The sequence below is a fragment of the Apis cerana genome, linkage group LG12 (genome assembly GCF_029169275.1).
Source record: "Apis cerana isolate GH-2021 linkage group LG12, AcerK_1.0, whole genome shotgun sequence".
Classification (NCBI taxonomy): domain Eukaryota; kingdom Metazoa; phylum Arthropoda; class Insecta; order Hymenoptera; family Apidae; genus Apis; species Apis cerana.
The window spans coordinates 9,464,190-9,489,816 of NC_083863.1; the positions used below are offsets into that span (position 1 = coordinate 9,464,190).

A 25,627-nucleotide genomic window follows, 5' to 3' on the forward strand; every position below is an offset into this window, starting at 1 on the left:
AATCTAATCTAAATTTATTAATAATATTGTTGCTTCTTTAATGAAAAATTCTTGATTTTTCATGAAAGAATTGAGAATTGTTATATAAGATTATATAGACTATATAAAATATGCTTGATAATAGCAATGCCTTTGTATAAAATATTCAATTATCCAGAAGGAATGTCGCTTGTTTAACTAATTTGAGAAGTGTACAAATGCTATCTTTGCTATATCTTTGCTTGGATAAATGAATGTAGAACTATGCCACAATTACGCACTAAATGTACAAGGATTTATAATAATAGAGATTCCTCCAAATTCTACAGTTTCTATTCTAGTATTTATAACGGTACAAATTGCGAAGAAATTATTTATTTAACTGGTGATACTAATTGTTATATTAAATTGAATAATTTCTTTTAACATTTTTTGAATGAAATCGTTTAAATTGGATTATATTTTAATATAAATGGAATTTAGTCATATGAAATAAAAATTATAATTATATATGCAAATTTCAAATGTTTCTAAAATTTTCAAAACAATTATAGCTTGTATAGTCTATCTGTATATTGTTCCCCGGGAGGAATATAAGCTATTCGAACTAATTACATAGTAATCAAAGTTTAATCGCATCGTTATTGACTATCTAATTACATCTGCTAACTAAAACTCTATTGATACACTATAATATTTGTTTTGCTAATATACGGAGTGGTGGGATTTTTTGGGAAGGAAAAAATAAAAATTCTTATTTAAAAGAAAAATTACGATGGCATATCGACAATTTATTGGTCCTGTACATTAAATTATACAGTCTAATGGTATGAAATAGAGCAAATGTATCGAATGTACATATAAATGTATGTATCGGAACAGTTTCCCACGAATATTTTCTATTCATATATACATATAAGTATGTATTTAAAAATGAATAATAAGTGAAACGCATTCTCTTAGTAATTATTTAGAAAAATATAGAAAATTTATAAAAATGAATACTGAAATAAAATATAAAGTGGGAAAACTATTTATTTGATTACATTTGCTTTGATATTTATTACACGATGAAAATAAATCTTTCCGTAAACGAAAAGAATAAATTGTCTTTTTTTTTTCTCCATTCGTATACATCTTTACATATAGATTTTTCATAAAATAATCATTTTAAATGATACCATTCCTTTATATATAATATAATTTCATTAGAACTATAACAAATTACTTCATTTCAATAAGATCTTAAATCTTGCGCCGATTATTTTCATTCTTAAATAGTTGTATCAACTATTTCTTATAGCCTGAAAAATATTTTTGCTATATCTGATGTAAATTATCGTAAACGCTTGTGTAAAAATTAAATCTTGATTTCAATCTTGATATTTTATACTAAATTCATACTATGGTGACATAGATAATGATAGAATCAAATTCAATCCATTGGACGTTTCCAATTTTGTCCTCTTCTTATATTAGATACTCCATATGTAAATGAACACATTTGAACAAAGACGAAATCAACGGTGTAAATATAGGATTTCTGAGTACACAGTACTCAAAATATCGTGCACAGTGTCACATAAGGAATTTAGTAGTTGTCATACGTAACGTACGCTTTTCAATAATAATAGGTTTGTTCTTGTAGGAAATGTCTCCTTTTAGAACAAACAGAAAATGTAAAAATATATGATAACATGTATCAAATTTCTCCAAAATGATGGAGATGATACGCAACTCTGCCGAATATCTTATTATTTTATTCACTTGACTCGTTTTTGTTGTCTTTGGCGATATATGTCATTTGCAGGAGGCGGTGGTAGATCTTCTTCTTCGCTATCATCACCTCCTAAACGCGTTCTTCTACGTTTAGATCCAACACTAACTCCATCGTTACTTTCGTCGACGATCCAATGTACAGATTTCGCTAAGTCAAATAGCTTTGTGTCGCATCCATTATCTGCTACCGGCAATGGAGCTACATAAAAGATAAAAAAATTTAATTTTACGAGAGAAATCTCATATATTATTATTATTATTATTATATCTTGTTAATTTTATTAAAAATGTAAATAATTATTATACGATAATATTCATAAGAAACTTTACCATGATCTGGTAATTGAATTCTATTAAAAACATCCATAAGTAAATCAACAGCCACAAAAGGTCCTCTGAAACATCCAGGTGGTGGAAGCATGGTACAAAGTTGTGCTGCAGCTGGTGGTAATGGAAAAGAACCACCTACAAAAAATGTTGTCACATGTATCATTCATGTAAATAATGAATATGTATAATTAGAATTTTAATAAAGAAATTTACCAGGTACTGGATGCTCTCCAGGTAAAGGATTTACTTTTGGTTTATAAGGTATCATTTGAGATATATCAGGTCTTGGTAACGATGCTATAGCTTCCTCTGGATCTGGTATTCGTGGTAATGCACCGGTTGTACTTCTTCCAACACTAGATACTTCCATATATCCAATAGACCGTAATTCCATAGGAGTACATGGATATAAATCTAAGAATTTATACCTATCTACTAATTGTGCTGTCTCTTTTCCTTCGAATTCTTTAATCTAAAAAAAAAAAAAAAAAGAAAGAAAAAAAAAGGGAAAAAAAAAGAAACAAAAATTGAGGAAATTATATAGAATATAAGAAAAAATATTGAATAAAAAGTTATACGATTTATAAGCATATCAATTTACCTTTTCTAACACAGCACTACGACGTTTTTCAACCTTAACAATACTTGCTAAATCTCCAATATTAGATTCAAATTCTAAAAAGCGGTTCCATATATCACTAAAAATAAATACATAATCAATATGAAGTCATTTTTTATACAAAATAAATCGTATACTTATTAATACATTAAACAAATAAATATATTTTACTTACACTGATTTTTCAGGTTCTAAACTACCAGAAGATAAAACTCTCTCAAACAAAACTCTTGTATTATTATCCTCTAAAATAATTAAATACGATTAAATTTGAAATATGTATAAAAGATAAATAAATTTATTTTTTAAAAAATTCTTACCATTTAAATGAGATAAATAATCAATGTAACAAAGTATATAATCCGGATTATCTCCGAATTTTTTTAAACCTAATTCGAAAATTCGAAAAGCAATATTTTTGTCCTTGGTACAGTAATATTCCATTAATGCAGCAGCAACGTATACGTGATGCTTACATCTTGGATCTTCGCGAGCTCGTTTAAAAACTGTTCTAGCAGATTTTATACCTTCAGCACGTCTTGCAAATTTCATATATTGTACAAATGCCTATGAAAAAAATAATTCAACTGTATTTATTTTAAATAATTAAGTAAAATATTTAATTATTTAATACTATCGAATAAATACTAACTAATGTAGGATCAATATCGGGTATATCAAGGAACTTTTGATATATTTGATGCACTTTTTCATATTTTACTCTTCCTTCTTCAAAATCTGCATGTGCAAAATACAATAACATATTTTTAGACAATAATGTACTTGTTGCTCTTTCGAACATTGTTGCTGCTTCATCACTTAAATTTTTCGCAGCATTTACATCTCCTTTTTCTGTTAATATTTTTGAACTAAGTTCTAAAAAATGTGCAGCTTGATGCCATACAGCTGGATGATGTCCCAAACATAATAAACATTGTTCTATAGCAAACATTACTCTACGCGCAACCAAAGAAGTATCTTCGGTTCTTAAAGGATTACTACGTTCCCATGCAATATATTTTTTCCATAATTCCACCTATGACAATAATATTAATTGATGATTATAATTAATTAAACATTTACATTATAATATATTTATAAACTTATATATGTATATATAATAAATACTTGTTTAACTTCTTCTGGATGACCAGTTGGAGGTACACTAGGAGCACTTCGATTTAATCCTCTTGTTACAGCTTCTAATTCTTTGGCAACTCTTCTTGCATTCATGTAATCCCTAGAACGTTCAATAGCCATTTTCTCTGCAATTATTGGATTAATATTTTGTTCGAATGCCATATAATCTTTCCATAATTGTTCCATATTAATCATTGGATTAACAACACCTCGTTGATATACCTGATTAATAATATCAATATATTAAAATATATATATATATATATATATAAAATAAATCAAAATGTTATATATATACTATATATAACTATTTATAACTTAATAATATATGGATCTTTACCTTTCTAACTGCACTAATTTTTTGATTTTCAGCATAAGAACCAACAGCTTCAACACTTTTAAGAAATGTCACATAATCATTCCATATGCTATAAGAATGTATATCCATACCAATTTTGTCTAATGCAAAATCATATGCTTGTGCCATTTTTTCTCTAAAAATACATTATGTATTAAACTTTTGATTCAATTACCTATATAACTACATAAATACTTACTTATATGTTGTAAGACTGGCTTTTGTTTCTTTGACATAAGAAAGGTAAAGTTTCCACAACTCAATATTTAAGATTTTCATGAGGCACCTTTGGAAAAGCTGTCAGAGAAAACAAGTACTTTAGAAGCAATATAAAGAAATAATATAACGTTCGTGTGAAATTCATTTAAGTGTGGTTACACAATACATTACATATTATCTACCACCTTACTTACCCTTACAGGCAAGTTTTTTTAAAGCACATATTATTGATTAAGACCAATAAGAATCACATCAAAATATCAGGAAATAACAATTCAATAATTTATTTAACAAGTTTTTAATACAATCACTACTACAATATTGTTTATTTGTAATGGGAGAAATAATAATGCACCAATGCATCAATTGAGAATACTTTATTATATAAACATATGTTTTCATTGGGAAATAATTAGGGAAAAAGTTTCCAGATATGAGATTATAAAGGTAACACAAAATAAACCCCATTGAATAAAAACTTTATTTATTTTTTGTAAATGGGGTTAATAATATAATTGACCTATGTAGGATCTAGAAATGAATGATCCCAAAACATGATAAAAAAATTTAGACAATTTGAAGCAACATAAGGTGATCAAAATAGTAGAAACTTAATATGAAAAATATTCAATTTTATTATACATTATAATTATAAAGTAAATAAATATTTCAGTGTATTTATTATTTCATCACCTTATGCTACCTCTTTAAAAATTTCACAATACTTGAAAATGTTAATCAAGTACTGTACTAGGGAAAGGAAAATGATGTAATTCCCAAAGCATATTTATAAAAATATCTATTAAAGTACTATTAAAATATTTATATCGTCTCAATCATAATATCGAGACAAATATTATTAAAATCTTTCTTATATGCAAAGAGGTAAATATACTTTGCATTATAAATCATTTCAATGCTGAATATTTGTTCATAACAATTTTATTTCATGTTGTATTCAATAAAATATCTACACTTTATGTAATATGAATATTATTTTATTTCAAATAACATAATTTAAACACACTAAAAAATGTATTGCAGGAAGGAATACAAGGCTGTTACATTCAGGAAGCTGCCTTCGTAAGTTGATTTATTTTAATAATATCTATTTTTATGTTTATTATTAATTCTATATATATTTATATTATAATATATTTCAAAATACATATTATTCAACAAAGAAAACAACCTCCCAAATATACCAACAGATCAATCATAATCAATGAGATATTTGTGTATGGTGAAATATTGTTTTTATTCACCTCATATAATATGCAAAATGCCTAAAATCACATAATATGATAATATTTGATCACAATTGATTAATAATATCTTGCCAGTATTAAATGTAATCTTAATACACTAAAAGACTAAAATAGAATTTTTTAAATACCAATGTTCAATTAAGAATTATATTCATTCGTGATTAATAAATAAACATGCATATCATTATAAGTTTATATTAAAAAAAGTTCACTCAATAATTTTATTTTAAAATCAGTAATGAAAATTATATATCTTCTCAAACAAACAACTTCAACGATATATATATAACGATAAATTTAGCAATATATATATATATATAAAAAGTGCTTTCGTTAAATTTTGAAACTCATACAATTAATATTAACATACCTTTTCCACCTTCTCAAAGTTGCGCATTTTCATCTGAAAAAATTATAAAGAATATAAAATAAACTATCTGTTGTAACAATGATAATTATATTATTTAACCGATAATGAAAACGGCATATTTATATTTATAACTTTTAATAATTATTCTTTTTCAAAGATATAATAATATTACCTCTTGTTCTATATATATTTTCCAATAACGACCAGCAGAAGGAAACACAGACACAAGTTTTTCAAAAACTGGCCTTACTTCTGTAATAGGTCTGTTTTGTGCTTCTCTGATAAGGATGCTCCATGCTTCCAAATCATAAGGAGATTCGTCTACTGTTTTTTGAGCACGTTGCAATTTCTCATTTCCCCAATCCTATAAATGAGAAAAAATATGAAATTATATAGAATATAATTAACATAATTTAAATATAAATTATGTATTGTAGAAAGTGAGGTTATGTAGATTCGATCTACATTATAACAGTAAGTAATATACAATACTTACAAATTCTGTTTTATCTTCAGCCATTTTTTAATTATAAAAATGATGTTAATAGATAAAAATAAAAACTTTCACGTATTGGAAAGATATATGATTAAATAAAAACTCAACAACACCCAACTCGTTATGGCTTGTAATTTTAGGTAATCTTAGGTAAGCAATATTAGGTAAGAATTTCGATTGTATTCGATATATCGATATATCGAATACATAACAAGCTATTCGATATTCAGTCTGTATCGATTGTAACGGCCATTTTCCTTTATCTGTACTTTTCGAATTGTGCATAAAAAAGAATAAATTTTTATTAATTTATTAATTTATACATTTTTAAATCTAATAAACTACATTTTAGTGTATAAAATGCAGTTTATTATTATTATAGCGAATAAAAGTGTATTAACTGAAGTAAAAATATTGTAATTAAATTATCAATTAACTATTCTAAATTCTATAAAATATTTAACAGTTTGTTTAAATAATTTCGTTTGATATTTCATTAATAATTGAATTTATATTTTATTGTGTTACGTTGTTTAATATAATATAATTATTATTATGATCTAACATAGATTGTTAATATTTAATTATTTATGGAATTATTTATTATAACTGCATTATTATAATTTATTACAATATTACATGTAGAAAATAATAAATTTTGTTTTATTAACAAGTATATTTTCTATTTTTTATTCTATTATTTAAAAAAATTGAATATTATTAAACAATATTAATAAAATATTGCTTTTCCCGCGCGATTTAGAGTGGAAGAAAAGTTATTTTCTTCGTCATTATTATTATTTTCGACGTCAACCAATCAGAAAATTACTTGACATACTATTACGCGGGAAGTCATTCTACTGTCGAAAATCATGGCGATAGAATGTGTCATCCCGCTGAGGTATATGACTTCGATTATCAGCATCGTATTTTCATTCCTAACTTTTCCAGTTTATAGGTATTATCTTCTTTAATTAATATATATTTATTTAATAATTTTATTACAACATTATAATATACGAAGCAATTTTCTGAATTTATTTTATATATGTAATTATAGTTTATAGCAAGAATTTTTGAATTCAATTATTCTTCATTTTAATATAATTAATTTCTGCAATATAATTTATTTTAAATTTAATTTGTTTTTGTGTAGATTATTGTATTGTATAATTGATCGTGAAGATGAGAAAAAGAAACTGAGAAAGGATAAAGGTGTTTCGAACGATATTCAATGACGAATTCGATAATTTTTCGTGCAGAGCTGCCAACGTTTAACTTATTCTAATAAAGGTAGACGTATGTACACGTTGGTATTATTTTTTAATTAAATTAGTAAGAAATATTATGTACAATCGACGTACATACATATATTGCACGAATGATTCAATTTTAGAAATAACTTTTATATTTCGTAAATATTTTGTAAGATTATAATATCGTCATTCGAGTTTCATTGTTGATTGTTATTTTCATGAAATTGTAAACACAGGTGCGTTTAGTTTTCGAAGAAAAGTTGATATATGTATGTATTGATGTATTCATGATAGAATATTTAGAAAAAGAAATGAATATTAGAAGAAAAAGAAAAAAAATACGAAACAAAATGTTTTACTTTTCTTTTAATTTTTTTCTTCTTTTACTAATACAATTTTATTTCCACAGCATTGTTGTGATCGCGTGCAATGCGATCATTAAAATCAGTGTTTGTTGCGTAATAGTATTTTTAATTTTTTTTTAAATATAACTCTTCTATCAATTATATGTTCATTATAATAGTAAAAATTAAAAGCACGCGAAATTAGAATCAGTGATTGTTCGTTAAAAATAATTCGAACGCGTTAATAGTCTTTTATTTATTCATTTCTTTTTTTTTTTAAATATTCGTTTTCGGTAATAAAATCAGTGTTTCCCTCAAGAGAATCCAGAAATCATGACTTCAGATCAATCAAAAAGTAAGTATTTTTTTATATAATTATAGTTTAATTTTTTAATTTTTTTCAAATAAAATTTTTTAAACTAATAGAACACAGATATCTATAAAAATATTTATATCTATAATATTTATTTTATAAATCATTATATTTCTAATTTTTTTTTTCATTTTTACAGTTTTTCTATAACATTTGATGGTTACTAGTAACATTGATGATAGGAGTATCTATAATAATATTCTTCGCATCTAATGGTGAGTCGCATGCATTTTTATTTCTTCAATTACTTTTAGTCATAAAAATCCGAAAGATAAAAATCTGAATTTATGAATAACTGATATATATTTATTATATAATATATTCGACGAATATAATGATTGCGTGTATTTGTTATATCCGTAAGCCATAAGTTAATTAGATTTAAGGTTAGGAATATCATAGAACGTTATTTTATATTCGATGTCACAAATATCGATTTGAACAGTTTCTCATATAATCGTAATTAGTTCTCAATCAACATTAACCTTCGTCTATATTTGATGCAACGATTTCGAAATAATTTCGATCACATCTAGTAAATAATTATAGTCTGATTCGTTTCATTCATCATCCGTATATTGCATTCCGTAGTTCAAATTCGATCCGAGCAATCAAAAGAAGATGTTTCGACTTTTGTTCGTAAATAGATATGAGAATTGAAAGTTACTACTGCTAGAATATCAGTCACGATCGAGTCAAATGTACTGTGACGAGTTCGTCGATCAGCCCGGGGCGCGAATTCAGAATCGATCTCAGATGAACACATACTTCTGATACTATTATGCCATACAATCATGAATAGATGCTCAGGGGGTTCTCATCATTTCGCATACAATATAGTAGTCTAAATGGTACGAGAAGAACGATCGAACATTAATCGTGGCGTACTTGACACGATCCAATCGTGAGAAATTTATACGAAAAAATAAAGATTAATAGAACTCGATTTTTAAAAAATCATTATGATATTATAATATTTTAATAGAGTTGATACTGCAATATTATAATAAATAATAGATGATATATAAATAAATAATAATTATATTATTTCATTTTTCTTTTTTTTTTTTAAACATTTGATAGTTGAGATATGCTAAGGAAACAGCAGAGAGATAATATAATTTTTTGGCGGACTCGATCTCGTGCGGAGATTCATTATACACAGAGTTCCGAAGTCAGAACAGATCGATTAACGCGTCAATTTGCATTTAAGCGTAACTAACTTAATGCGGTCTGCAGATGCATACATACAAAGTAAGTTGTGTCCTTACAAATGATGGCTTGAACCGAGGACCATTTGTTACTCGTGCCCGGAACAAATTTCTATTTTGCATAATGGTGTAGATAGTATATGCTCTGGAGACTGATTCACATTTTCTAACATTTTCTGTCCCCGAAATAGCCATTTTTCTGACTTCCTTTCGATCTTGAACGAATTTCCAAACGAAATAATTGGAGATATCGTAGCTAAAACGCAAAGAGAGATCGTTTTTTCGAAATTTTATTTTATCCTAATCATCGCCTAATAAAGAAATAAACGTGGAAGTGACAGGAAACGTTGAACTTAACTTAAATTAAGACGGTGGTCGGCGGAACAACGAGGTGTCGATAATGAATCTCGGCGTTAATTAGAGCCCGAAGGTGAGACGATAGATAGGTTGGTCGTGGCATACCGATATCTTCTTCTCAGTCTTGCGCACACATCGCGAAGTAAAGCCTAACTGAAACGTCACGCCACTTGTTACTCGTTAGTGTGCACGATGCCATCTTTACTGTTGGCCACTCGGTCGGGTTACTCCTACGGTAGCCACATCGATACGAGAACGGGCGTGTAATTAACAATGTTCCCCGCCTTTGTCCGACCTTGGTCAAGCTTCTTGCCTAGATTTTCGTCAGAGATCGTATTGAATCGAGACACGCACACCTTGTCGCTCTATTATCTATTAAATCTTCCCCAAACGTTTGATCAAAATTAAATTTATCTTGGCATTTTAAGGGATAACTTTTTAAAGGAGGAATTAGACGGAGGAATGACTTTCCCAAATTTTATTAGATAGATCGAGAAAAGTGTGTGCGATTTTTTCGAAGAGAAGGTTTATGATTTTCGTGTCGAATTAGACGGAATTAGAGAAGTTGGTCGGTAGAGGGAACTCTTCTAGATCCCATCAGATGGAGTTGGTTCGTCCACCAAGGGGACAAGAAGGAGGCTTGGTCCAATCTCGAAGGTATCTTTGGAGCGTCGACAGAGAGTGCTTCCATTACGCTGGGCGGTGGTCCCTCGTTATATCCGGGACAGGCAAGTCCGTGGCTGCTCATCTGATAGTCCGAGGATTTATGGCGGCCCTGATGGTTCATTTAGCGCTGACATGACTGGACAGGGGCGGGTCGAGACGCTTTTACGTACGTTGTGTGCGTGCGCTAACGCGACAATACGGAAATATCTTGTTAAAAACAGGTTGAGTAACGCTATAGATTGGCCGATTTAACTGCATACGCATCATCCGTCAAGTGCATCAATTGGGAAATAAGCCTAAACTGCGCCTCGAAAAACCTTTATTAAATAGTTGGCTGTTGGTTAATCGCGGAGAGGCAGGGTGCGCGCTCGTTTCCAGCCACCAGAGATATTAACCGAAATTTGTCAACGTTTATTCACCCACGAATTATGACGAGCGACGACACGAGACAGGGTAGGAAATAAAATTAGCCTCGAAGACAATCCAAGAGGTGAATTCGAGACGTCTACTGATACGTTTAAATTTCAGAATTCCTTCGATAATCGAATTATCCTGCGCTTCGCCCCTCCTTAGGCATCTTTTTACACTTCTTATCATCACGATTCATCGCAGCAGAGAGGCTCGCTCAAGCAATCGTTTTGCAATCGTGTCTCGGACATACCATAAAAGTTACACATCGTTGATTTTCCATCTTTCCTTTAGTCTCCTCCGCGCGCCGCATCAATGTCGAAACTCTCGTCTGGACGGGTGCGCGCGTAAATTACCCGCGGCTAGCAGTAAAACTCGTATGTTCGCGATTCGATCCCTTCGATATTCCACTGTTACTTTCCAACATTCATCCGTGAAATTGGCGGCGAAACCGTACTTAATCCATCAATAGCACCGCGACCGAATAATTTTAATTGCTTTTCTTCCCAACTCTTCCCGTGTACAATTTTGAAACGTCGATAAATATTCGTTACGATTTGTTCGTTCGGAATATCTAAATATTTTTTTCGATACCGATATTCGTCTCAACCATCGACGAGGAAACTGATCCGTTAAACGGCCTTGTCGGTCAACACGTTCAGAGCCGCATTCTTTTGAAAGAAACGAGGAAATCCGTCAAATTCCGTCCCTGTTTTGCGAAACGCGTGGAAGCTGCGCGAATTCCCTACGACCTTGATAGTATATCTCGTGTCGTGCTCCGTCGAATGACTGGTTAAGGCTAAAGCTAATAATCACGAACGCCCGTGTACATGCACACCTTTCCTTCTACCAGTGGCGGTGAACCGATTTCCGAGACATCAATTGCGCAATCGAATTCGTCGATCGCAACCTTGGCTACCGTAAAAACTCGCCTCGTGTTACTTATCATTCTCGATACTCTTCGAATCGAACTTGGAATCGATTGCGCCATCGTCCAAGCCAAGAATATTTTTTCTTCTAGCCTCTCTTTCATTTGCATAAATAGATGTTGCCTCTTCTCGAGTCGAAAAGAAGAAGAAGAAGAAGAAGAAGAAGCAGGAAAAAAAACAAGTATTTATAGATACATGTCGAGGAAAACGTTATATAATTATTTCAAAACAGAGAAAGAGGCGACGGTTCGCGAGGAAAGGCTGGAAAGTTCAGCTTGATCGTTAAAATCTTTTAGACAAGAATGTTTCGTCTTGGCCCAGACGAAATGAATATAAATCTGGTCATGAGCGATGGCGGTCCAATAGAAAAATACGAACGTTCGCGCGTAGCTCCCTTTCGTCGCTCGTTCGTCTGAGAGGCGAACTGCGAAATGCGTAAAGAACGTTTTATAGCGTTGGGTTTCTTGCGTATGTATGCAACTCGTGGTACAACGCCGCCGTGGGAAACGTGACACGAGCTCGCTCCTAAACCTGAAAAGTTGTTTCGAGATAGAGGTCTCTTGGTATTCGTAGGAACAGCTAGAAGTGGTTGACGCGGAAGAAGAAGAGAGAGAAAAAAAAGGAAAGAAAAAGTGAAAAAAATGAACAAAAGAACGAGCTTGGATGATCGAGGGCAATAAATTACTCATTTGCCTGTCGTCAGACACGATCGAGCGTCATCGAAACGTCACGCAACTCTTGGCGAAGAAACGGAGATCTTGATCGAGAAATTCATCGATCGAAGAATATCGATTGCCTCGGTATTCTTTTAAACGGATGCTTCTCGTAGATAGAACGTCTCGACACTTTTACCAGGGAAACGATGATGGATGGTCGTTGCTGATTAAAGGTCGTAGATAGGTTAAATCAGTTGATGTAATTACAAATAGCAAGACTTTTTATTCATCGATGATAGATATCGATGATGTGGAGTAATGATCCCGTGATTAATTTACGGTTATATTAAGTTTTCGTTATCATTTTCGTATTCGATTCGTTCCCACAACCCGTTTCCTTTCGAGCGAGTTGCTTGGAATACTTTCTTCATTTCCGAATTCGTGCTACGACTGCTCAATCGAATCTGCGCGATCGATCGACTTCCTTTTCTCGATGCAGAGATCTCGCCAAACGATACGCGCAATATGATGACCAGACGATGATCTCAACAAACGTGGCGACCAACGTTTTATCCGCGGCTTAATTAATCGAAACGAGCCCTTCAACGCGTCGTTTCGCTTTACGGAGTGTTGCGACGATTACCGTAACAGACTTGTCGGCCCGCATCGGCCGAGCAACGTCGCTCGAAACGTTCCTTTTCATTGGTATATCCAACTTTGTCGCCCGTTTCTTGCTGCGCTCCCGTCCAATGATCAGCTCCCTCGTAAAGATCGTCAGATATGACATGCGTTATGGCCCTAGCTCCGTCCTTCTCCCCTCCAGCCGTACTTTCGTAGAAATACAGCCGCGTAATTCTCCTTATGCCCGGTTGGCGTACTTCACGATCTTTTGTTTCGTAAAGTTGCCTCGTTACCGGCTGAGTTGCGAGTCCGGTGCCATTTTATCGATGTTACAAATACGGCGACGAAGTTTCCGACGACGATCATCTTCTCGAGAAAGAAATATCAACTTCTTTCTCCCCCTTGGTTAGGGAAGGATCCGTCGTCCGAGATCTTATAAAAAGATGGAATTGTTCTCGCTTCGTTCGGTTAAGTTAAAGGCGATTTTCAACCGTGAAAATGTTGCTTCTCTGTAATTGACTTTGGCTATGCAAGATGGAATCACGGTGACGCCATAAAGGGTATTAGTATGCTATTGAGTAGAGGAGACGGTTTATACCGATCGTTTTAGAAACGGTCGATAGGCCGCGTGCGGTTTGAAATGGCGAAATAAAAGGCGCGATTACGATAAAATTGTCACTCGTTCTAGTTACATTCGTTTCGCAACGCTATGAAACGCGAGCCGTTTCCTTTTTTTTTCTCTCTCTCTCTCTTTCTCATATCTTCTCGTCGGTTATCCACAATACGAGAGTAATCGAACTGTAAGCACCCCGTAGGAAATCACGATTTTATCGTTTCTCACGAAGTTTAACTCCGTTTAGAGTTCGATACTGTCTCGCGCGAGCGCGCGCGTGTGTTATTGTATCCGTGTACGAGCGAATCTCGAAAAAAAATAAAAATACACACGAGACTCGTAGTTTTCATAGTAATAAAGGTAGTAATAGCTGTAATCGTGCGTCGTCATCGTTTCGCCATTTTTTACTTATCGATTTAAGGATCGTTTAAAACGCTTAAAATTAAATCTACTAATTGTTGTGGCAAGCGCCACTCTCTTCTACGAGTTACAGACGTTTTCGTAATTCACTTTCTAATGGCCGGCTAAAATTATATCGTCACTCTTACCATTCGGTAACGGCATCGCGACCGTGTAGTATCCAATCCCTTATACGTACGCAATCAAATAGGCTCGCCACGAATGTGCACGTGAGGCATGATTTATAACCGCGCGCAATGCCGCAAAAAGATGTCTCGGTTTCGTTCACACATCGCTGAAACGATGGTAGCTCGAGCTGAAACTGTAGCTAATATTGGAATTATTCTCCTCGCTCTTTTTGCCTCTTAAACGATTTGTAAACCACTCGGTGAGATTCATTCGAGCAAAGGTCTTGCTCGATCGATCGTTAAACTTTCTTCTCCGGAGAAAATTGTTTTCCGGATATATATATATGTATGTATGTTCCTCTATCTGAATATATTTGATATTCCTATCATTTTTTCGTTTCGTCGAAAAAAAAATGAAGACACACGTTTGTCGTAACGATACGAAACGATCGAAGATCGATAAACGGTGTGGACGTTTCTGAACGAAACGACTCTATAAGACCACGAATTGTACCGCTCGCGTATAAATATATTCGCACTCGCTAATGATGACAAATATATATCCACGCGAGCTAGTCTTCTGGCCGATTAATAACGAGCGCGGACACACCGGCCTATTCGTTACGTTCAACTATATACGCAAACGTATATTTCAGTGTAACGGTGTAATCACGTTTATGCCCTACTCTAGACCCTTATTCGCGACCGGTGATTTTTACGCGTTATCCTACCAAACGATCGTGGAAAAAATTCCGATAATACCGATGATAAACGACGCGTGCGTGGAATAACTGAACCCATTTATCCGAATGATCCGCGATCGGCTAAACGTGCATCTTTATTCTCTTTATTATCCCCCGAAAAAGGATTAAAATTAAAAACAATGCGTTCGAATCGTCTCGTATTAAGAAAGGAATCACAAAATTCTTTAATGGACCACGATCGATCGATCCGATTACAAGTTTCGTTACAAAGAGATACGTGGATTTTACGTTATAAAAATCGCCGATAGATCGATCGATCGTTAATTTATCGGTTATCACGCTCGTGCACGCAAAGAGTATCGTGGAATCGGGTGTTGCTAATTGCGAACGATCGAACGATCCGATCCCCGATCCGATAACTCCTCCTCTGTTTCTCTTCTTTCTCCGATCGCCGGCCCAATTACCCGCCGCACAACGGTAATATCGACCGTGCATCCGTTACCTATCGATACCCTATAATTTCCATTAGTAAATTTAATTACCGATACGTCCGATCCCGACCGACGAACCGCTTACATTTCACTCGCGCGACGTCCGCGCCCCATCCCTCTCTCTCTCTCCATCTCTCGGCTATTGCGCCGCCGGTTACGCCAATTTGTAACCGTTTTGTTGATAGTTAACGGACGGTTAATAGAATTACGGGTATAAGGTTAGTAAGTTATACCGTCATTAGCGTCGGCGAAATATACTCGGAGGAGTGGAAGTGGGAATCGAGTGGAGGCATTGGCGGCATTAGCCACGTTCGTGCCTTCGGTTAGGGGCCCAGATGCGATGCGAATGTCACGTGGACGTCAACCGGGGAGGCCTCGCGGAAAATGGACGACGTGGGTATACGGGGTCCGTTCGTAAATTCAATTATGGAGACTCGATCCCATTAGAAGCGGAGCGAGCGGTAAAAACGGTCGGTCGTCGTGAATGCGCGCCGTGGATTCAGGGCGGCTCGATTCGACAGCAGGGAGGGATGCGTGCGCACGCGATCGCTTCTCTTCTGCTTCGGGCTTTCGAGGGACGGACCGCATGCAGGTGGACGGATCGCGTTCATCAGTTTTCCATGCGCGCTATGCGAATCGTTTCCGATCGCGACTCGATCTCTCGGATCGAGATGGAAATGCGAATTGCGTTGGCGAAACGCATTCGTCGGTAGAAGGTTAGCGCAAGTTCGGTTACGAAGAAACGGTTGATTGGCTCGCTTAATTTTCTTGCCCCTTCGTCAAATCGCTCGCCGCTTCTTCTAGCGTTTTTAAATTACCATCAATCGGAAGACACGTGGCCGGTATGCGAATTCCATCGCGACAAATACGAGTTTTTTATACCTGCTACCATAAGCGATTTTATTTCTCCTGCTCTTTTTTCCTTCTCCCTCGGCCGAGAACTTGGTTGCGCTTGGTTCTAGACTTTGGTTTGCGCATTTGACGACTGCTCGTTTGCTTAAACTTAGAATTTTTTCAAAACGGACGAATGTTGGGGAAGGGGAAAACTCCAAGGTCCAAGGTGGAAAAAAAGAAGAAGCGTAGGGATCCGTTTGATCGATCTCGTTCACAAAGGGAAACGGGTCGTTTTCTAGACGGTTGAGCGTCAACGCGAAAGGACTGTCGCGTCGTCGTTGATATCCACAATTGCGCCGACTCGAGAGGGAATTCCGGCGAGGACTGGTATTCCGGTTAAGTTATGGCCTCGGTTATAGCCGCCGTTCGGACTACAAATTCTCCCGGAGGTATACGGTAGGATTTGTACTTACCTAGTACGGAGACTACCTACAACTTAGTGGAATACCAGTGTGCAGAAATCTTGTTGCCAGACGGGACAAATACGCGGCCTCGGCAGAGATATTGCGTCTTGGGGCGCTATACTCTGGAAAATAGCCTAATGATCGTATTGTGACTGGCCGGTTGTCACAAAACATCCACCAGACTTAGCCAGGTTTGCGGCTTTATTTATCGTGCCACGAACTATACGTGTAACGGGGTAGAACGTTAACGAGGATGCAGATGCATTTATACGGGTTACGTCCCCGGTAGATGTTGCAAGGATCTCGTGTCGATTGCTAATTTTTTAATCGTTCGCTGGTTCTTCTCATTTTCCTTTTCTCTTTTGCTCGCCTATTCTAAAGGATAGATCTTGGGATGAGGTAGTGAACAGAAAATTTTCTTTTTTTTTTACGATTTTAATGTCGTAACCCTGCCAAATACAATAATAATAGTAATAGTAGCAATTATAATAAGAATCGTAATAATGATAATGATAATAGGATTATCTAAAATATGTAACCATCATTTCGATAATAAAATTATCGACAGGCGCGATATTGTACCGCAGAGGACGCACGTGACACCTTCTGTGCGTGCTCGCGAGTCGACGATATATAATTTATTAAACCGACACGTACGAGGGCCACTGTTCGCCCTTTTACGATACAACAATCTCTATTTTTTTTTTTACCTTTTATTCATTTTTTTCCCCTTTTTTTTCTTTTTTTTTTCCTTTTTTTTTTTACTTCCACAGTAGGAATCGCAAAGTACGATAGTTATTTAAATAACCGCTCAACCGTATCGTTCGTATTTCGAACGTGATTTCGCATTTTTTTTTTTATTTTATTTTTTTAGGACTTTCACGCGAGCGGACCCGCGTCTTTGATACGCGCGCCCTCGCGTCGATAACGTTATATATAAATATATAATTTCGTGCGTATTATTAATAATATTTCCCTATTTTAATTCAATAATCATGTATCCTCATTTTTCATTTTCTCTTCTCCGCGGTATACAATAATTACACGCTCTTCGTTTCGATTCACATCGCAATAAATAAATTATCCAAATCAAGGACATCGATATATCGATATAACAGTAATAAGATTACAACCACATTTACAATATATATCTATATTCATCTATATATGTATATATATATAGATTTTTTTATTTATATATATATATAATATATATATATATATTTTTTTTTCTTTTAATGCACTAACGAACCTCCCCTGCCGACGTGCGCGGTACGAATAGCGAACCGCGTCCCCCAAGCGACGCGGTTAATGTATAATTAGAAAGTACAAAGTTATAGTAATGCCTTCGTTTATACAGTGTGATTCGTAGTATAATATATATATTATATATTATCGATCCTACGCAACCCTACGCGACATAGGTATACACTTAACAATCCTTACAAAATAATAGTTGGTGGCGCGCGACTGTTAAAGAAGAGAGAGGAAAAAAAAAAACAACCGTCCCTTAAACCTTCTGAACTTCGACGACAGTCGATCGTTTCGCTTGCGTACGGCGCCGATCGTCCAAACGGAACCACGTCCATCAACGTCCCAATTTCGACGTATTTCGATGTTCCCATTCGATACGATCGTGCGTATAGTACACCTGTCCTAGGAACCTGAATGCGTGTGTTTCCGCGCCAAGCTCGATCGTTCTTCCCCGTGAACGGAGAAACGTTTTCGAACGTTTGTTTTTACAGCGTTTTTTCTTTCTTTTTTTTTTTTTTTTTTTATGTGTGTGTCGTATTCGAACATATACGCGACTGCGCCAAAAATTCGACGAGATAAAGGGCACGCCACGCGCCTCGCAGTGTGTAACACCGTGCGAGATCCGAGAGAGAGAGAATTACTGGCCCCCATTGATTACATTATTGCGAGAGAAATTATGCTACGATGATCCGTTGCTTCTTTCTTCTTCTTCTTCTTCTTCTTTTTCTTCTTTTCTGTCGGTGATGATCAACGGATAATTTTACGTGCTATGTACAATGTAGTATTATGTAGTTATTCGGCTAGTATCTAATATCTCTTACGACCTAGTAGTTCCGTTTTTTTTTCTTTTCTCTTGCTCTTCATCTTCAACGCGTACGCGAGAATTTTCGTATTCCGAGTCGATAATCACCGGCCTGTTTTTTCTTTCTTTCTTTCTTTTTTTCTTTCTTTTTTTTCTTTCGATTCTTTCAGTAATTCTTTGATCGCTGGAGATCAAACCGCTGGATCACATAATTTTTTTCGTAAGTGGAAATAAAAGAATCGGCCAATCAGGCTGTGTTCCTCAAGACAGCAGCCATTCTTCCTGAGTTCGAAAGTGAGTTCGCGTTCGGAGAGAGAAGAAAAAGAAAAAAAAAAAGAAAAGAAAAGAAAAAAGAAAAAGTAATGGAATATAATCTTAACTCTACGCGTAGTAAATATATTACTCGGTATTGCTTTTCGTTTCTGATGTGGCTCGACATCTCCTAGACGCAAACACGTGCGCACACCTACCTCTTGCCTACCTTTTACGCTCTCGCGTAATGGATCTTTAAGAATCGACCTCGTATTGTCCACGTTGATGTATAATATACGCACGTCAAATTCAACGTACGAAAGCACCAAGAAAGATTGAGCACCGCGCATGATCGCAGATTAAGAATGCAATTTATACGTGTTGGTTGGTTGATAAGGTACGCGTGTTAGTGATCGTATGATGATGTATGTATGCGTGTGTGCGTAGTATCGTTTTACTGGCCCTTGAAGAAGCGAAGAATGGAAAATCATCGCTAGTTTGACGGACTGACCTGTCAGCTATGTCGTTTCGAAAACCTCGATACATCGTGATTTTATATTTCTTTCTTTTCTTTCTCTTCTATTTCCCCCTTTCCCTCCCCTTTTTCACCAGACACGTTTTCGAATATATGGCTCGCACAGTCGGATCTCTCCGTTGCGCAGCCATTACGAACATCACCCGAACACGCTCGTTAAGAGCACCTCTTAAATTAATAATATATACATGCCTCGTTGGAATTTCTTTTTTACACGACAGCCGTGTAAGCGCACGAGAGAACATGACGAAATCAAGAAATCTAACCAACGAATTCAGGTACGTCGACACCCGTCAAACGATCGACGTTGGAGGGGTTGAAATTTTGTTTGAAAGACATTTGTCGAAAGACGAATAATATACATCGAACAATCGTATCCTCGAGAGAAAATTTAACGAATTTTTTCTCATCTTGAAATTCATTCGTTGGTTAAACGACACAAATAATATCGAATTTTTCATCGACCTTCATCCTTTCCTCTTCAACACCGCCATTTTTCATCAAGCGTGTCAACGAAGAACGCGAAAACTCACTTCGATTCGAGCTCGTAGCCTGTCACGTTGACGTCTCTTAAGGCACTTGAAATGCTAATCTCTCTAGGCGGAGCCTTTCTAGAAAATCGATCGCGTCCAACTTCTTTTTACCCGGTTTTCCGGATGGCGTTTTCCTCGCTTCGAAAAATTGTATAGGTTTCTTTATTAATACGAAAAAAAAGAAAAAAACAATTGCTCTATCTATTCTTCGCGCCTTTGGGAATGTGTGTGCGCTCATTTTTTGTTTTCTTTTTTGGAATAATCGTCGTCAGCCTCGAGAAAAATCTCTCACTCGAGGCGTTCGAAACGTATTGGAATGTGATTGAGCTTCTTGAAAAAGAAAGAAAAATGAAGAAACCTACGCGAATTTGCCCGAGACGAAATTCCGACTCGTAACGGCGACGAGGTGCCCTCTTGTACGATGGATGAAACGAGAGAGAGAGAGAGAGAGAAACGCCTCTCGGCCAAAATGTTAACCGGGAACAATATCGTTTTATCATCCAGTGTCGACAATTAGCCGAAATGAATCGTTCTCGAGGCGGAGATGGTATGCCGTAACGGGACGAAGTTGAAGCGTAGAACGTATCTCGTTGAGAAGCGTACGATCCGGCACGAGCTCGCGGTGAAAAAAAATGATAATGATCAAAGAGGGTGTCGGCATGACGTCAGTATGCATTTCTCATCGGGCGCGCTCTCCGCTCAGATTACTGACGGCTGCACACCGCTGAAGAAATCCCTTACAGGAAAGGTACAACGGTATCAGTCATCAAGATACGTGGAGTGGCATCCTGGGTGGCACCTCGTTCATTTTCGGATTGAATTTCGCAATGACGATCGCGCGAAAATTATTCATACGGTGATACCTGGGGAGGGGGTAGGGGGCGTGGTCGGTCCTGCGGGGCCTACTGTGTACTATATTTAGATATTAGTAGAGACGGGCCACGATACACCAACGAGATTGTAAAAAAATTTTCTCTGATAAAAATGGCGATAAAATGGTGATGATCGGTGACGAGCGTTTTGACGAGCAATCATGGGCGATATATAGGTTGATTTTTCAGATTTTTTGAGAAGAGGTTAAAAGAGAACGCGAGAGGTGCATGGTCGCGTAACCGCAAACGGCTGTATCGTGGCCCCCCTTTTTTTATCGCGTATTCTATAGCGATGCCTTCAAAATCCGGAATTTTGAATACGAAAATGTCGCGGAAAATGTCGAAAAGTAAAAGTGACGAAGACGAGGCGTAGACGAGCGTAAAGAGTAAGGGGATGAAAGCAAGGATCTGTGGATGAAATAATTGGCAATAATTTTTCGTATTCGTTTCGAACGGGAGAAACTCTCGATCGAATATAATAGAAACGCTTGATATATTATAATATGTATGTGTATCTCTCACTGGTCCTCCGCAAGAGGATTCGAAATGGTCGCGTTATGAAATGTGTACAAGCACGAAGATTCGCGTGACTTAAGGCACTAACAGTATACTTAAGGCCTAACGCAATATTCTCTTCCTTAACGTTAAAAGGCACTATTCCCTATCAAAATACAACACGTAACAAGTATTAATTTATCAATCTTCGCACTAATCTTAACACTTAGAGGTTCCTTTCTTCATCTTTTAACGATTATAAACTGGCTCTAGCATATACTGGCATCTTGTTCCATAATTTTTTTTTTTTCTTTTTCTTTTAACTAGCTTCGAAATAGTTATATGTATGTCTACCTTTAACCGCGTTGTTGCCGCAGTGGCAAAGAGAGAGAGAGAGAAAGAGAGATAGAGAGATAGATAAATAGATAAATAGATAGATAGAGAGAAAGAAAAAGACAGAGAAAAAGAGAGGAGAGAGAAAGAGAGGAGAAAGAGAGAGAGAGTGGAAATATATTAAACGAAAAGAAAAAGAGATAGAAGTTCGAAGAAAACTGGGGAATGCTACACATTGTGTGCTTATACGTAGGGAGACGTCGCGTTACTCAAGGTTTCTAAATTATTTACAAGCTCTTCGAGTTATCCGATTCTCGCGCGATACGTCTGGCGAAGGCCACGGGAAACTTTCTCTAAACGTAGCTCTTCGTAGGAAAAAAAAGAAAAAAGAAAAAAGGTAGCCATTCTCCTACGATATTTTTATCATAATCAACAAAGCGTCTCTGTAAAAATCACGTTTTCCATTTGCGTATTTTTTCCCACAAGTAGCTTCGTTTGAGAATATATCACGTGACCGGTTTTACTTACGACGCACAGAGTCGATGCCTTCGTACGATATGTTTCGATATAATATATATATATATGTGTGTGTGTGTGTATGCAAAATTTTTCATCAATAATTTTCGTTTATATATTTACTTGACGCATTTAGACTCGGTGCATCATCAATTGTACGATCCTCTCGTTTCTACTTATTTACTTATTTTTTTCCAAATTCATGAGGAACGTGCGTTTTTTTCCATTTTTTAAAGAGAAATTCTTCTCTCCTCGATTTTTATTCTCTTCGAGCACAGAGTTTGCGTTCTTCTTTTTTTTTTTGGTTGGTCTCCGAAATATATCCCTTGAGTTATCTCGTTTCGTTTAACAGATGCCAAAATAAAATGTGCAGAAACGAAGCATTTTCGTTTTTTTTTTTCCATTTTCGCCACGACACGTGGTGTATATTTGACAAGGATGCAAAAGCGTTTAAAAAATAATTCTTCGACCTGCTCTTTCCTCTTCTTCCTCTTTCTTCGTTTAATAATTGAGCATATAATAGTTTGGGCGTCTCGATTCGCGCTTATAAATTTGCACCTTCTACTTTGGCACCTTGTACGTGTGTGTATATAGACGTGTATATATATGTGTGTGTGTGTGTGTGTTTATACGCCGGTGGCCGAAATGATGTACCGTTTTCGCTTAAATCGGTACGATCGAAGAATCATTAACACGATTGAAACGAAAGAAAGACACGTGGAAAAAGCATCGCAATGCGGTCGGATAAGCATACACAATCGTATTGCTTGATGCACACGATAATACTGGCTTTCAGAGCGTTCGAATTCCCTCGTTTTCTCTGAGAATTGAAAACGTCGATGATTGTCCGTCCCTAAACGCGAAATTCTTTGTGCATAAATCTGATAAATCGCTATCTCAATGCATTAAAAAATGTTTAACGATCACGATTTGTAGTTTATTTAACTGAGCATGCTAAGTCCCAAGCTCCGTCACCGGAGTTCGATATTCTCTTTTACTTATTTTTAACCGTTTAATTACCTTAACACGATATTTACTTCATTTTCCCCCTTTACTGGCTCTATATTTTCGCAATATACGATACATATATGGTGCTCTAGACTAGTTGAGCTGGCCTTATTTAACCGTACGAAAAAAAAAAAAAAAGAAAAAAATGAAAACAAACTGGAAAATACGAACAAGAAGTAAAAATTTGCTAAAAAATAAAAAAAAAAAAAGAACAAAAATGACGCGTTACCGCGTGCTACTTGCGGAAAACCCATAGCAATCGATCTTCTGCGAAATTCTTTTTCTTTTTCATCGTCGAAGCTACGCTTCCTACGATGCCTCGTATATATATATATATATATATATATATTCCTTAAAACACCACCGCACCACATAGAATAAATAAATTTTAATCAAATATCTTTAAATATCAACAATTCTTACACGCTACGCACATCCTCGCTCTTAAATAATGAAAATTGAAAACAGAAATTCGTTCCCTCGTGGAGGAGGCGAATATTCAACAAGAACAAAATAAAGGAAATAAATTCACAACAGATTCACGTTTCACGATTGCTAGCAGGCTTGCGCGATTATATACGCCGATAATTGCAATTATACCTCCATTAGATTAAACTCGTAAATCTAATGAACGATTCGTTTGCTTCTTCATTTTTTTTTCTCCTAGTTTCCGCCTCCGACTCTTCACGTTCGATGGAAACGATTCGAGTGCACAACGTGGAGGCTGTTTCAGGTCCCGAATGTAAAAAGAAAAAAAAAAGAAAAAAAAAAAGAAAAAAAAAATCGAAAGAATCATCGTCGTCGTCGTCGTCGTCGTCGTCGTCATCGTCCATGATCACACTAATAATAAACGAGGTCCCCGATTCCCGAGGGACGGGCGTCTCTTTCTTCTTCCTTCCTTCCTCCCTCGTTCCAGTTCTTTTTTTTTTTTTTTTCCTTCCATGGGCTAAGACGGTCCTCTTTATCAGTGCCTTTTCATGTGAAGCGATAAGTGGTCGCTCCGCGAGAACGATCGTTGGCAAAGATGGCACTTGAACGGCTTCTGGCCCGTGTGCTTGCGATAGTGCCGCGTTAATTCGTCGGAACGTGCGAATTTCCACGTGCAACCCTCCCATGTGCACTGATACGGTTTCTCGCCTGCAACAGATCAGTGAAACTTAGTAGAGGGGAAATTATCGCACGGCTCGTTGAATTGAGAAACTAAGAAGCTAAGAAGGAGTCGTGAGATCGAATTTAAAGATATGACGCAACACTCTGATGTGTCTTAAGATTTTTTGATAAGATGAGTATGACATAACTTTGTACGAGGTTAATCTCTTGTTGTTCTTACGTAACAAGTAAGCAGTAACAAGTATTGTGTCGTATATAGACGGGCAGACTACGAATTTTCAAGCAAATGTTTATTAATTGATTATGCAATGTGTTTTAAAATTTGATCGAATATTTAAATTTAAATTAGAAAAGTGAACTTTTATAACTTCGAACGTAATTCTAATCGATGAGCGATCATTAGAAGTGCAAAGGAAAGAGTAATTTTTTACTTTACTGTCCACTATTTTGTGATTCTGAATGCAATAAACTGTTGTAATACACATATTTTTTCTATCAATCGAATATTTCAGTTTGCTATACGAAAATTCATAAGCCACAGTCTGACAGCTTTATTGACACGCGCGGTCAAATTGAAACGAATCGACAAGAGAACAAGGCCTCTATACAGAGAATTAGAGTAAACGCGTGGAAAAAAGAAAAAAAGGAACTAGAATTGTTCCGCATTATTGTGTAATTGGCAACGGAGAAGCGTAAACGCGGTGAAACATAAAACCTCGTGCTGGATTCCCTTTAGATTTACTGCCTGATGCGTGTGCACACGTACGCCCGATCACTTTCATAATCTCCGTAGCGGTTGCCCGCTCATTTTCTTACGCGGGAACGAAAGTCCCGCGTCCTTGGTCAGTTTATAGGGATAACCGTTTTATGCCTTTTCAAAATTTACGATCCAACGAATATAATAA

General features: G+C 35.6%; 2 protein-coding genes and 1 long non-coding RNA gene across 7 annotated transcripts in view; 1 reads left to right on the forward strand and 2 right to left on the reverse strand.

Annotated features, from left to right (window-relative positions):
- Nucleotides 1-736: 736 nt before the first annotated feature.
- LOC107998400 (protein suppressor of forked) lies at nt 737-6,740 on the reverse strand. Its single transcript, XM_017057657.3, has 13 exons — nt 6,559-6,740; nt 6,235-6,426; nt 6,063-6,095; nt 4,405-4,502; nt 4,188-4,341; nt 3,836-4,069; nt 3,360-3,743; nt 3,028-3,274; nt 2,883-2,952; nt 2,690-2,786; nt 2,302-2,560; nt 2,089-2,223; nt 737-1,957 (listed from the first exon to the last, which is right to left on the reverse strand). The coding sequence occupies exons 1-13, from the start codon at nt 6,580-6,582 to the stop codon at nt 1,743-1,745; spliced, it is 2,142 nt and encodes a 713-aa protein (XP_016913146.1). The 5' UTR covers nt 6,583-6,740; the 3' UTR covers nt 737-1,742.
- Nucleotides 6,741-7,098: 358 nt separating this feature from the next.
- Nucleotides 7,099-25,627, forward strand: part of LOC114577616 (uncharacterized) — a 118,310-nt gene continuing 99,781 nt past the window's right edge. The window contains exons 1-4 of the long non-coding RNA XR_003697811.2: nt 7,099-7,516; nt 7,715-7,851; nt 8,224-8,513; nt 8,671-8,746. This is a non-coding gene — a long non-coding RNA (uncharacterized LOC114577616). The remainder of the gene's footprint in view (nt 7,517-7,714; nt 7,852-8,223; nt 8,514-8,670; nt 8,747-25,627) is intronic.
- LOC107998379 (Krueppel-like factor 3) overlaps nt 17,427-25,627 on the reverse strand; it is a 237,423-nt gene continuing 229,222 nt past the window's right edge. For 3 of the 5 annotated variants that reach the window (XM_028666985.2, XM_017057625.3, XM_062083135.1), the window contains one exon: nt 18,988-24,749. In XM_028666985.2, coding sequence (XP_028522786.2) covers nt 24,218-24,749 — 532 coding nt within the window. In that variant the 3' untranslated portion in view covers nt 18,988-24,217. Of the gene's footprint in view, nt 24,750-25,627 lie in introns of all 5 variants that reach the window. The other 2 variants (XM_062083134.1, XM_062083133.1) reach the window with 1 other exon arrangement.